This window comes from Paroedura picta, chromosome 3 (assembly GCF_049243985.1).
Source record: "Paroedura picta isolate Pp20150507F chromosome 3, Ppicta_v3.0, whole genome shotgun sequence".
Classification (NCBI taxonomy): domain Eukaryota; kingdom Metazoa; phylum Chordata; class Lepidosauria; order Squamata; family Gekkonidae; genus Paroedura; species Paroedura picta.
The window spans coordinates 156,691,053-156,704,066 of record NC_135371.1 but is presented as its reverse complement, the minus strand read 5'-3'; the positions used below and the strand labels follow the sequence as shown (position 1 = coordinate 156,704,066).

General features: G+C 45.1%; 1 protein-coding gene across 2 annotated transcripts; it reads right to left on the bottom strand.

The window, feature by feature from the left end:
- Positions 1 to 503: 503 nt before the first annotated feature.
- LOC143831358 (keratin, type II cytoskeletal 75-like) lies at positions 504 to 11,710 on the bottom strand. Of its 2 annotated transcripts, XM_077324363.1 has the most exons (9): positions 11,205 to 11,710; positions 10,182 to 10,393; positions 8,143 to 8,203; positions 6,255 to 6,350; positions 4,049 to 4,216; positions 3,329 to 3,454; positions 2,385 to 2,605; positions 1,912 to 1,940; positions 504 to 1,383 (listed from the first exon to the last, which is right to left on the bottom strand). In XM_077324363.1, the coding sequence occupies exons 1-9, from the start codon at positions 11,637 to 11,639 to the stop codon at positions 971 to 973; spliced, it is 1,761 nt and encodes a 586-aa protein (XP_077180478.1). In that variant the 5' UTR covers positions 11,640 to 11,710; the 3' UTR covers positions 504 to 970. The 2 variants fall into 2 exon arrangements, with proteins under 2 accessions (XP_077180478.1, XP_077180479.1); XM_077324364.1 differs by lacking the exon at positions 1,912 to 1,940 and having other exon boundaries at positions 1,210 to 1,383.
- Between the last annotated feature and the right edge of the window lie 1,304 nt (positions 11,711 to 13,014).

The following is a 13,014-nucleotide window of genomic DNA, read 5'->3' as shown; positions in this document are numbered from 1 at the left end:
TATATCACGAAAACTGGCATTCTCTCCCCCACAACTGGTGATCTGTTTGGATTAAGAGCAGAGAACATGAGTTTTGAATGCCGTCCTACTCATAAGTGTGCTGAAAGTAGCCTTGGGAAAGTCATAGATTTGGATCATGCCTACATTTCCATGGGACCATTTTTGCTGATTCTGCCAAAACACATCCTGAAATGCTGCTCCGGGGAAGGGGCCGAGGGACACCCAAGGAGAAATTAAGAAGAGAATCAGAGGTCTTCTGTAGGAGTTGAGATTGGTGAAAATTTGCCCCTCGCTCCACTGGAAATCTAGGTGGGCTCCAAGCCATAATCTCTTGGATTATACTTCCCATGGGTAAAATGGGACCAATATATATAACAATTATTTATTAAAATTCTAGACTGCCCTTCCGAGACTGAGTCACAGACTTCTTGCGGAAGCAAGCAAACAAACAAACAAAAAATAATCGCAACACACAGGGCACTTGGAAAATGTTACCTAACATGTTTAATCATCATAATCCTTTTTGCGCAATAGCTGATGAAACGAGTTGATAAAACGATGTCCATTCTGCTCGCAGGGGCTCTTTCCTCTGACATGAGAAGGCTCCCCACTGATGCAAGAAGCTTTCACCGAAAATGTATTGCCCCTATGCAAGATTTCTTGTGTCAAAGCAACAGGTGCTGTAAGAATAGCACAATTTCCTGGAGTAAATATTCTTTTCCCTTTATTTCTATCATCACTTGTGTTAACCTGGCAGTCTTCAAGCAAAGGTTGGATACACATTTTTCTTGGAGGCTTTAGGATGCTTTGGGCTGATCCTGCGTTGAGCAGGGGGTTGGACTAGACGGCCTGTATGGCCCCTTCCAACTCTATGATTCTATGATTCTATGATTCTAACCTTATGGGCCTTGTATTTTTTTTATTTAAAAAAATTGAAGAATTTGCACTGCTTTGGATGGATGTGAAGCATTCATACTCTGTTGCATGCAAGGAAAGAGGTGCCAGAGCTGCATGATCGTCCATGATGACAACATGCCCCAGCCACATGACCGGGACTGGGATGGCCACCCGGATGTCTAGCTACAATGGAAGCAGCATGCCCAGCAGTGCCATAAATGGTAGCACTGGGCCTTTGGGCTCTCCGGGAAGTGCTGCTGCCACTGGTGGAGTTGTATCCTCTACATTTGCTGCACCCGTCACCTCCAGGGGTGCACTGCTTATCCACGCTCCCAGAAACATATCCCACTGGGAAGCAGTCTCCGTTTCCATGGGTTTGTCGGATCCCTGGACCTCCGTGGTTACATTTTCTGTTTCTGCTGCTACTTAGAAGGCCATATCCAGGTTCACTGCTCATGTCATCGGCTACTTTGCCCGGGGTCACAGCTGAAATGAAGAACAGGCCCAGTGGTTAGAATATAGCAAAACTAAAAACTCTGCAAGAGCCAGCAGGGGTTCCTGGGAATTGTAGTCCATGGATATCTGAAGAGCCACAGTCTGGCCACCCCTTTATTAGTGGATGGCTCAATACACATTTTACATAAATAAGGTTCACTTTCCCATCTTTCCAGTTAAACGATTTCAGATAGCAGGGCCGGGTCAGCCTTCAGCTTTGAGGTTCTGCTGGGCCTGAAGATGAACCATGAGGTTGGATGTGCATATATCAGAATAATATATCATTTCCAGATGCCATTTTTGAATGTAGCCCAAAAGAAAAATCTCCCTGCAAGTTGAAAACTAGGACAGCGGGGGGGGGGGGGGGGGGAACCCTGGCTTGATCCTTTTCATTCTGTGTTAATTTTCTTCTTTTTCTCCCCCCCCCCCGCCATTATTCCAACCATTCTGTTGCTTCATATGTTCATACATAAAGTACAATCTTTAGCGTTCTAAAAAGGAAATTGTATAGTTACTTACCTATATTAATAACGTTCCCAGAAAATAACCTGTTAGGGGAAATTATTTATGATATGTCATGTGACAAACCAAATTTTCTGTTAGAGATATAGATTATATTAGATTAGGTATGTTGGTCAAAGACTGTATCAAATAAGCTAACCAATTATTGGATTCGATAGACAGCATATATAGATATAAGAAATTAAATAAAAGGAAGTCCAGGGTCACCTTAAAGACCAACCTTTTTCAATATCAGCTATCATAAGTCACATCCAGGAGGAAACCTCCAAAATTCAAGCATGGAGACAAACTAAACATTGTAGGTTTTAAAGACTTGGGCCTGTACACAGATCCTCCAAGGAGAACAGTCAAATCAGAAATAACCTCCCCCTCCCACCAACTAACTATAGTATGGCTGCAAGTCCCCATGGCAGAAAAGTAACATCTACTTCATCTCTGAGTAGAAACTTCTGAAAGTGGAAGATTAATACCTGTTTTCTTCTCCCTCCAGCAATGACTTGTATGTCGCTATTTCGATATCAAGAGCCAGCTTGTCATTGAGGAGATCCTGGTAGTTCCTCAACATACATGCCAGCTCATCCTTGGATTTCTGCAGGGCACTGTGGAGCCCATCCAGTTTCTCCTGGGCATCCTTCACGGCCACATCGCCACGGTGCTCCGTATCAAAGACAGCCGATTGCAAAGAATTGACCTGCAGGTGGGTTAGGCACAGCAAGAACGTTCGTTCATTCACAGGCCCGTCAAAATGGGTCATTCAGGATCACATTCAAGCAGTGTTGGAGATCTTGAGATGCCGTTTGAAATCTAGAACAGTACAGATGCACGGGGACAACAATGGCAATAATAAATCAAGGAAAAGTCGTCTCTCTTCAATTTCAGTTGTTTTTTCAATCCTTCATATAAGTCCCAATGCGTTTCACCTGTTGGCTTTATCAAGGGACAAATATCAGTGTTTCAAACTTCTTATATGCAAAAAACTTGTCTCTTGGACAATATGTAAGGTCGTATTAATCGCAGCTCTTAGCTAATGGCGATTAATACGACCGTACATACTGTCCAAGAGACAAGTTGTTGTCCCAGTGCATCTGTACTGTTTCACAATTGCATTTGAAATCAGGAGCCATCTTAGTGTGAGAATCTTTCTGCATCCCTATCTGAGAATTTGCATGAGCTTCAAGTGCACGGATTTGAACTTAATTTATTATTACGGTCCAAGACCAGCAAACAGAAATGGATTCCAGAATACGTATTCCATGGTACTGAAATACCAAAAGTGGCACACATAATAATATGAAATATATTGTATATTGCATTATATTAACTGTACAGGACTCTCTCTCACACACACACTCACTCACACACACACACACACACCATGTACTTAGTAATGCTTAAGGGTTTTGCCTCTCTTTACCTGCTTTTTGACTTTGTCCAGATCACAGAGCAGTCTCTGTGTTATTCGGCTCAGTTTTGCAACCTCACGTTTGTTGTTCTTCAGATCATCATTAATCTGATGTTTTCGGTTCTGAAGTTCCTGAAACTAAACAAAGGGGAGATTATTACTATTACTATTACTATTACTATTACTATTACTATTACTATTACTATTACTATTACTATTACTATTACTATTACTAGTAATAATAAATTTCTAGTATTGATTAGCAAACAAGATGCCCCTGTTTAGAAATGTATGCTTATGATATTTTAGCAAATACACAGTCTGTAGTATCGCATTGGGAAGTTTATGCATAGTAGTTGCTTTCGTGCTAGTAATTCATTGTATCCATTGTTGGTTTGATTGAACTGGAGATCTTCTGGAATTACTGCTGGTCGGCAGTTCCCCTGGAGAAAATGGCTACTTTGGAAGCTGATCTCCATGGTATTATACCCTGCTGAAGTCCCTCCCCCTCAAAGCCCCACCCTCCCCAAGCTCCCCCCCCCCCCAAATCTCCAGGAATTTCCCAGCCCCAAGTTGGTGGTCTAAGTATTTCATCTAAAAGACAAGACGTTGCCTCCAAAACATTTTTTCAAAAAGAGAGGAGAAAAATAAACAGCCAAGCACCCTTGGCGTGCTGATAAACCCATGAGCCCTACAGGCACCTGTACACACAACGTCTGTGAGAGGACTCACTCTGCTTCGATAAAGAGCATTCACTTCCTCTTTGCTGCCCTGCACGATACTTTGATACCAGGAGTCGACGTTCTGGAGGACGCAGTTCATATCTAGGCCTCGGCTGTTGTCCATCTCCACGACGACGGATGTTTCACACTGAACCTGCTGACTGAGCGATGAGAGTTCCTGTAATTGGAAGGAGATCTCCGTCAGCAGATGATTCCTTCTTGCTGGCACAGTGCCCCCACAGTGAAAAAGGAACACGGACTGTGATTTTAGGGAGAGGTCTGGGTGATCCTTTGGCTTGTATGATTCCACTCATTTCCTCCTGCCTCTTTCCTCCACACCTGGCTCATTAATTATAGGCTTGTGCTTTCAAGGCTTCAAATTTAAAAGAAAGATTCAAGCCCCAATGGCTGGTTGCAGGTTAGAGATCTGTGTGCAGCTGTGAAAACCAAGAGTGGCTCGTCTCTTGTCCACAGCATTCAGCTGTCCCCACACCCGCTTGTAGGGCTTGTTTGACATCCTCCTTTTGACTTCATGGGATAAATTAGGGATGGACTCAAAGGAGGACACAGCAGAAGAGCCAGTTTGGGAGAGCCAGTTTGGTGTCGTGGTTAGGAGTGCGGACTTCTAATCTGGCATGCCGGGTTCGATTCTGCGCTCCCCCACATGCAGCCAGCTGGGTGACCTTGGGCTCGCCATGGCACTGATAAAGCTGTTCTGACCGAGCAGTGATATCAGGGCTCTCTCTCAGCCTCACCCACCCCACAGGGTGTCTGTTGTGGGGAGAGGAAAGGGAAGGCGACTGTAAGCCACTTTGAGTCTCCTTCGGGTAGAGAAAAGCGGTATATAAGAACCAGCTCTTCTTCTTCTTCTTCAAAAGAAAACTAAATAACCGTTTTTTTGCCAAGCAAACATGACATTCTTCTAGCATTCCTTAATGGCAGTTTCTATGGGCAGTAACTCCTCTCATCCAACTGGGGAGATTCGGGGCACCTCCAGGCCTCCAGCTGCTGCCATTTGGGGGATGGTTTGTCAGGTCTACTGGTCTGGTCAGGGGTCCCCTACTTTCTGGACGCACCCCGCCTTACTCAAACTCAACCCAAACCGGAAGAATGTTGCTTTTTAATGCAACGGACTGACATCACTCAGAAGTGACATCAGCATGATGGGGTTGTTGGGGGGAAGGAATGCCACTCTGGATTTTGGTCAAAATTCTGTCATTTGAAGCAAATTCTACCATAGAGTTTTGGCCAAAAGGCAGAGTGCCTAACATCTCCATTGTCACTTCCGGGTAACGTCAGCATGTCCGAAAGCTCCCCAAAAGTACCACATCCCCTACTGGCAGTGTGAATGAACCTGGTGACCCTACTTGGTTTCTCTTAAGGTGCCCTACTTTTAGCTCTGCGAGAAATAAATTCATCCTCCCGTTACTCAGGAATTCCTCCACCAGTTCAAACAAAGAAAAAGTAAAATTCCTCCTGTGGAATAGTAGGGGCCATATTATTAAGCAGGTTGCCAAATTTTGTGCGCATGTGCTTAGCACACGGGAAAGACAACTTAAGCTTAAGTGAAGATTTTTAGAGGTATTTTACTATGCATTTTTTATAATGCACCCATCAATTATACAATTTTATATATTTTAAATTTTGAACTGGCTCCCTGATTTTGCAATTTTTTACTGTGAAATGTTTTTTCTCGCTATCTGTTTTATCTGGCCACAGTGCTGTATCAAATAAAATTTGATAAGACCCTACTTGGTGGGGTGGCGAACAGAAAATAGTAAGGAAAACCAGTGGTATGATCTCAATTCCACCAAACGTCCAGCAGGGACATCACTGCATCAGCACAGAGTTCTAGATTTCACAGGTGAATTCTAGACCCCATGCCATCAGAGTGCCATCACTTCTGTGTATTCCCCATCTCTGCCCCCTTTCTGATTGTCAGCCAATACCCTATATCTCCAGCCAGCAAGGATCCTCCCTAAAGTCCTGTCCTCTATATTTCTTATAAGGATGATTTGCTAAATTACAAATAGGGCTTAATTTGTGCCAGGATTAAGTGACATCCTCTCTTCTTGATGTTTGGGTTCCACTGTAGAAATGTAAAGAAATGAAAATGCCCCTGAGTAAGTGCAGAAAGCATTTCCTTCACTAATAAGAACAGGGAATGCCGAGAAAAATCAGAGAGTGGTGTTTTGAACAAGGAGACAAAACCTTACCTCATCATAAATACACCTCAGGAAATCAATCTCCATTTTCAGTGCTGCCACCTGGACCTCCAGCTCCTTCTTATTCATGAAAGAGCAGTCAACATCCTGGAATGATAAAATAGGACATTGCAAATTACTTTTGTCCAAATTCTGAATAAAATAATTAGTGACAGCCCGACTCTCACAAGGTATGTTGAACACATGCCTTGGTCCCTCCCCCCCCCCCTCTCACACACATATACATGCACACACACACACACACACACACACACACACACAGCCCTTCTCCCCATTCTGCCCTGCCCTCACATCCCTTACCACTCGCTTCCCTGACCTACTCCCTGATCCCTCCACTTTCCCCCAAACACACCCAAACTCCCTTCCCCCTCACATCCATTTCAGGGGGCATACTAGAAGTGTTCCACATCAAAAATCATTTATAATCATCAATGGTCTGAGCTCCTATGTTGTGAAGTGTGGCTTTAAAAGGATGACTTTTTAACTAGAATTTGAATTTATCAAATATAATTTCCTTGGAGCTGTTTGATTTAAAAGATTCTGATTAAATAATCTGGGTCAGATCTATTCAGGTTCTATATCTTCTCTGGTGGCCCAAGGAGACCCCATCCTTCCTTTTTTTCACCAGCAGAAAAATTGGTTAGAATGACCCAAAATGATGTATCAATGCCTTATGCTGTAGTATCCAGAATTTCTTTAAATAATTGTCATGAACTGCTCCCACCCAAATTTGGCAACTTATTCTGATACAGAGCCTCATACATGCTCCATTGTGTATATGAATTTCCTGCATACCCTTGTAGTTTTTTTCTCCAGTAGAGACAAAAGGGACTTTTTAAATTGCTGTCTTTGCTGAAATGACTTAGAATGACTAAAAAATGTCCAGAATCTTGGATTCATGGCAACTGTACATTAAAATTCCTGAGTCTTAGTCACCCAGAAGCTCTAAGACAACATGAGGGGCTTAGAGCTTCTAAGGGGGTCATGGGAATTATAGTCCATGGACATCTGGGCCCATTCTGCACACATGGGATAATGCGCTTTCAATGTTCTTTTACAGCTGGATTTCCCTGTGCGGAACAGGAAAATCTACTTCTAAAGTGCAATGAAAGCGCATTAACCAACGTGTGTGAAAAGGACCTTGGAGAACCACAGTTTGGTCCCCCAGCTCTAAAGTTGATGAAGTTTTCAGCAGCAGAGGCCTGTTTTATGCTACTGCTAGTAAGTTTTGAATGGGAGGGAGTGGGGAGAAGCTGCAGTTGCAAAAGGGGCAGGCACCAGATTCAAGCTTATCACAAATCTTAGTGTGAATGTTAGTGATGTTTGGGCTCAGATCAGAGTTAGGCCAGAGATTCTGAAGTGAAAAGTCTTCAGGCTTCACTTCCCCAATTCAGCCGCTTCACTAGAATGAATCCTGAACCTGTGCTAGAATACCAGAGAGAAAGTGCATAATCAAGATGACGGCCCAAGATGAGTGGCCCTGTCTGTAGCCGTAGGAAAGAGCCGGAGTCCGGTAGCACCTTCAAAGACTTAACAAAATTTGTGGTAGGTGATGACCTTCCGTGAGTCACTGCTCCCTTCTTTAGCTGCATAAATAACACTCCGTCATTCCTGCCATTTCAAACCTGATTGTGAAAGAAGGAGAGGTTCTCATTCACTTGTGACTGCAGCTAAGGGCAGATGAACCTTTTGAAGTAAGGGACAAAACGAGTGTTTCCAGAATGAGAACGGAAAAGGGAAATTGTACACTGCATTCCGAAATGAATGCAAATGTTTATTATGACACCACCCCATCTATAGCCTCTTTTAATGTACTGAGAGACTCCCTGTTATGTGATGCCAACTCAAAAACCACCCTTGGGCAACCTGAGAGCCTCACCTTCTTAAGCAAAACAAAGTCATTCTCTGCTGTCGCACGCCGGTTGATGACCTCTTCAAACCTATTTGGATAGAGGAGAGAAAGAGGGTATGCGATGAATGGGCAGCCTGAACCTAGATCCCTAAGATTTTAGGAGGTATACACAACTTGGGAGGTTTCACTACTATCCAGGCAGCCCCTGATTAGGATAGGGCGGCAGGCTATCCTGCAATCTACGGGTCCTCTTTTCCTTCCAAGATGCACAGCGTGGATTGCTTGGAGCATGTGGAATCTTGATCAGCAGTTGGCAGGGAATATATGGGATATTGGTGGATATATGGGAAAAGGTGGTCCTGCAGATACACTGGTCCCAGACTGTTTAGGGCAGTGGTCCCCAACCTTTTTTCGGCTGGGGACCTGCAGACGACGGCCACGCCCGTGCAGCAAGCATGCACAGCCCGGCTGCGCATGCGCACATGCGCGTTGTGCAGTCAAAATCGTGCATGTGCGGCACTTTCGCGCATGTGCGATTTCGGCCGCACAGCGCGCATGAGCGTGCGCGGTGTGGCCCTGATTCCCTCTCCCCCCCCTCTCGCAGTAAGAAGCTTCCCGGGCCGCAAGCTTGCGGCCCGGGAAGCTTTTTACTGCTGGGGGGGGGCGGGGAGAGGGAACCGCGGCCCGGCGTCCTGGCCTTTGCGGCCCGGCACCGGGCCACGGCCCGCAGGTTGGGGACCACTGGTTTAGGGTCAAAAAGGCTGGGACACCCCCCCCCCCCCGGTGTTAGCGTGTCAATCTAGGATCTGAGAGATCCAGATTCAGATCCTCATCCATCCTGGTAGCTTCCTGAGGGACCTGAAACCAGTCACTCTTGCCTTACCTACCTCACAAGGTGGTTGTGAGGATAAAATAGAAGAGAGGAGAACTGCTTTGGGTGCCCACAGGAGAGAAAAAGCAGGGTATCCACATCCTAATAAAATGAGCATTGGGTTGCAGCCCAGCAGTTTTACAGCAAGCGAGAAAGTCTTGCGCATTCCCAATGGCTGCCAGTAAGATTTTCTGAGCCTGGAAACAATTTTTTACTAAGTATTTGTCCTCCTCCCCCTCCTCAAGGCTATGCAACTCCTGTTAGTGACCTTCTTTAAAAATTGCACATAGACACATCGTGTGTGCACTACTGCTGTGAAGCAGCACCCCCTTCGCATGAGCACCTGCCTGCAGGCCTCTCGTGGTGGGCCCTAGGCACCCCACCCCCCACCTGCAGGGTGAGCCATCTCCAAATTGACTGCAATTATTATATATAATAACTCCAGGTATACAGTATATAATTATACTGCAATTATGCCCATGTCATGCAAGAGGTAGGCTGACTGTGGCTAAGCTGGTCTGCATGAAAGCCAACGTGGGTCTCAAGAACTAGCCTGTTAGGCTTGGGCTGCGAAGAACCTGATTCAAATCTCCACTCGGCCAGGGAAATCGCTGGATGACTTGGGGCCAGTCACTTTTGACTTAGCCTACCTCATAAGATTGTTGTGAGGCCTTGCTGGGGTCTTGCTGGGGTTCTAACGGGCTTTATTGGGAACTTATCTGTAACCTGCCATGAGCTGGCTTCCGGGAGTGGCGGGCTAAAAACTGAAATGTAAATAAATAAAATAAATGGAACAGGCTTCCTCGGGAGGTGGCGGGTTCTCCATCTTTGGACATTTTTAAACAGAGGCTAGATAGCTATCTGACGGAGAGGCTGATTCTGTGAAGGCAAAGGGGTGGTGGGTTACAGTAGATGAGCGATTGGGGTGTGAGTGTCCTGGGGCTGGACTAGATGACCCATAAGGTCCCTTCCAACTCTATGATTCCATGATTCTATGATTCTATGATTCTATGAAATAAATAAGTGGAGGGAACCATGTATGACACCTTGAGCTCTTTTGGAGGATGTGGGATAAAAATGTACCAGGCAGTGTGTGTGTTGTGCGTGTGTTGCCCATGCACCAGCCTGTTTTAAAGACTAAAGCCAAACTCAGCTGTTGCTTTGGAGAAGAGCCATGCTCAAGCACCATGCTTACTTGCATTTAAAGTCCTCCACGCACTGCTGAGTCTTCTGCAGCTGTGCTCCCATCAGCCCCTTCTCATTCAGCAAGCAATCCAGCTGCCTGTGGAGGCCACCGATGGAGTTTTCAAAGAGAGGCTGGAGATCTGTCTGGACTGGGGGCACCTGCTTCTGCAGGAGGTTCCATTCGGCTACCAGGACCTTGTTCTTCTGCTCCAAGTTCCGGACCTGAAATCAATAGAAGCCAAAAACGGAGGATAGGATAAGGGAGAGAGAGAGATGCATGGCACAAACAGGTTAAGCCAACATAAGATGATGCGTGAGCATCTTGATTTGCAAAGCCAGTTAATGCCCACCTGCCTGTTAAAAACACTATCACTCCCAGGAAGGCAGAGCGCAGGAGGAAAAGCTGCCCAAAAAATGAATGGAACTGAAATTAGCATTGCATTGTTCATGGCAATCCCAGGCCCATTCTGCACACATAGGATAATGCACTTTCAATGTGCTTTGGCAGCTGGATTTTCCTGTGCAGAACAGGAAAATCTACTTCTAAAGTCCATTGAAAGTGCATTATCCAATGTGTGCAGACTGGGCCCCAGTTTCAAAATCCATTGTAGAAATACTCCAGATTAAGTCAGATATTAAGGAAGAGCGGAGCACAGAGAAGAATGACTCTCTGAACCAGTGAAAGAAAAGAATGGCACCCAAAACCACTCATTCCTCCTTTAAGCCAGCTTGGTGAAGTGGTTAAGTGTGGTGGCTTCTGATCTGGCGGAATGGATTTGATTCCCCACTCCTCTGCATGAAGTCAGCTGGGTGAGCTTGGGCTAGTCATGTTAGAGCTGCTTTCACAGAGAGTTCTGTCAAAACTCCCTCAGCCCCACCTCCCTCACAGGGTGTCGAGAGGAAGGGAAGGCGATTATAAGCCGCTTTGAGACTCCTTCTGGTAGTGAAACGTGGGGTATAAAAACTGACTCTCCTTATTTGTCTTTCCTGCTATTTTATAAGGAGAGAAGAACATAGCCATTCAAAGCCAAACCTTGTCGATGAAGCAGGCAAACTGGGTGTTGAGTGATTTCATCTGTTCCCGCTCCTGAATTCGTATTTTCTGGATCTCGGGGTCAACTCCGACAGAAAGTGGCTTTAAGAGGAGCTCGTTGACTCTGACTCCATGGAAATGGTCGTTCCGGTAGATGCCGGTATTATTCTGGAGTTCGATACAGTTCCGGGGGCTGCCATGGTATATATTACCAAACTTCTGACCTCCGATCCAGTAGCTTCCACACGATACTCTCTGGCTTCCGCCCACACCTGAAAGGCTTTTGGTGCTATAGCCCCCAACTCTGCTTCTTCTGCCAGGTTGAGAGACAGCAGGGGCCCTTGGTCTGCATCTGTTTAGACCACAGAGATCCGAAGCAGAAGAGAAACTTCTTCTTCCAGAGATGGAGTTAGCAGCATACAGTTGTCGGCTCATGGCAAGGTTGGGCGGGATAATCCTGGTGTGGCGGACGAAAAGGAAAGGTCTGTCTGGGAAGACTCCGTCAAGGTTCTGCTTTATATCTCTTTACAATATCTGGGCTTGGTTCCTTCAGACAAAACAAAAAGTACTATAAGGTCTTCTTTGGAGCTGGGTTTTGCCTGCGAGCAGTAAAAGCCATTGCGAAATAGCAAAGTAAACATTAAAAACTCCAATGAAGTAGGAATTGGGGTGGGGGTGGGGGTGGGTTCTCTCAAAAATGCTTTGTTTGCAGACCCTGTATGGTTGAAATTATGCATCTGAAGAATTATGTCTCAAGTAATTACAGCTTAGCAAATTTATTCCAGAGTTTCCTTTATTTCAGTTTCAAAAGAAGAAAAATTGGGCAATGCTGACGCTAACTGAAACTCCAATATTACCTGCCTAGCGACTTAGTTCAAATGGATGTACCGTTTGTGCACCCTGGGAGAACTATGAGTATTTACTATGTCATAAAACTCCTATTTGATTTGATTGATTATAGCCATCACTGTTATAATATTCTTTATGCATCACGATCATGCATAATTATAATTGAATGACAGATTTCCCTCTACTCCTCTAAATCATTGAGACCAATACAATTATAGACAAGTGCCCTCATGCAGAAAGTCAAGCACATGTCCTGTCACTGTCGTAATGGGATTTCCTGTTTGCTTGAATAGGAAGTGCTGCTGTGGATGCATTTCTCTTTGCGCTCTTAGACTTGTGTTGGACATTGTTCCAAAGCTCTTGCTGAAAAGGGAAAAAAAGATCAGAGTCCCTCAGTCAAACCGTTGATGTCTCCCTGAGGAGATCAGAGCTCTGCCCAAACTTCCACTGTTCCGCAGGGCCTGCAAGAGGGAGCTCTTCCACCAGGCATTTGCTTGAGGCTGACCGACTCAGAACGCCTGCCCATGACTCTCCCAAAGTTACTGTTAATTGTTATTATATTATAATTGTGGTTTTGTAATCTTTTGATGTTTTTTGAAAGTTGTTTTGATGTTATAGTCTACATAATGTTTCATGTAAGTTATAATGTTCTGTGTAAACCGCCCAGAGCTGCAAAGAAATGGGCGGTATAGAAATCTAAATAAATAAATAAATAATAACTGAAGAAGAAGGAATACAGCAGGACTGGGATAGGTCTACGGGATGCCCAGGTGCTTCCACATCCAATCAGAGGACACCCTCAGGTTTATTATTGATCAACTGGTTGATTTGATTTGATTTCTATGCCACCGCTCCTAGACCAGCTAGCCATTGTGGCCATTTCTGCACAAAGAAAATGTTCCTGGAAAGCCTTCGCATGTTGGTGGCATATAGAGCCCTCTCCGATTCAGAGTTAGGAGGG

Coding starts and splice junctions, on each gene's coding strand:
- LOC143831358 (XM_077324363.1), bottom strand. CDS start 11,639: ATGAGCCGACAACTGTATGCTGCTAACTCCATCTCTGGAAGAAGAAGT. Junction 6,351..8,142: donor ACTTTGTTTTGCTTAAGAAG/GTGAGGCTCTCA, acceptor TTATCATTCCAG/GATGTTGACTGCTCTTTCAT. Junction 2,606..3,328: donor TGGACAAAGTCAAAAAGCAG/GTAAAGAGAGGC, acceptor ACCCACCTGCAG/GTCAATTCTTTGCAATCGGC.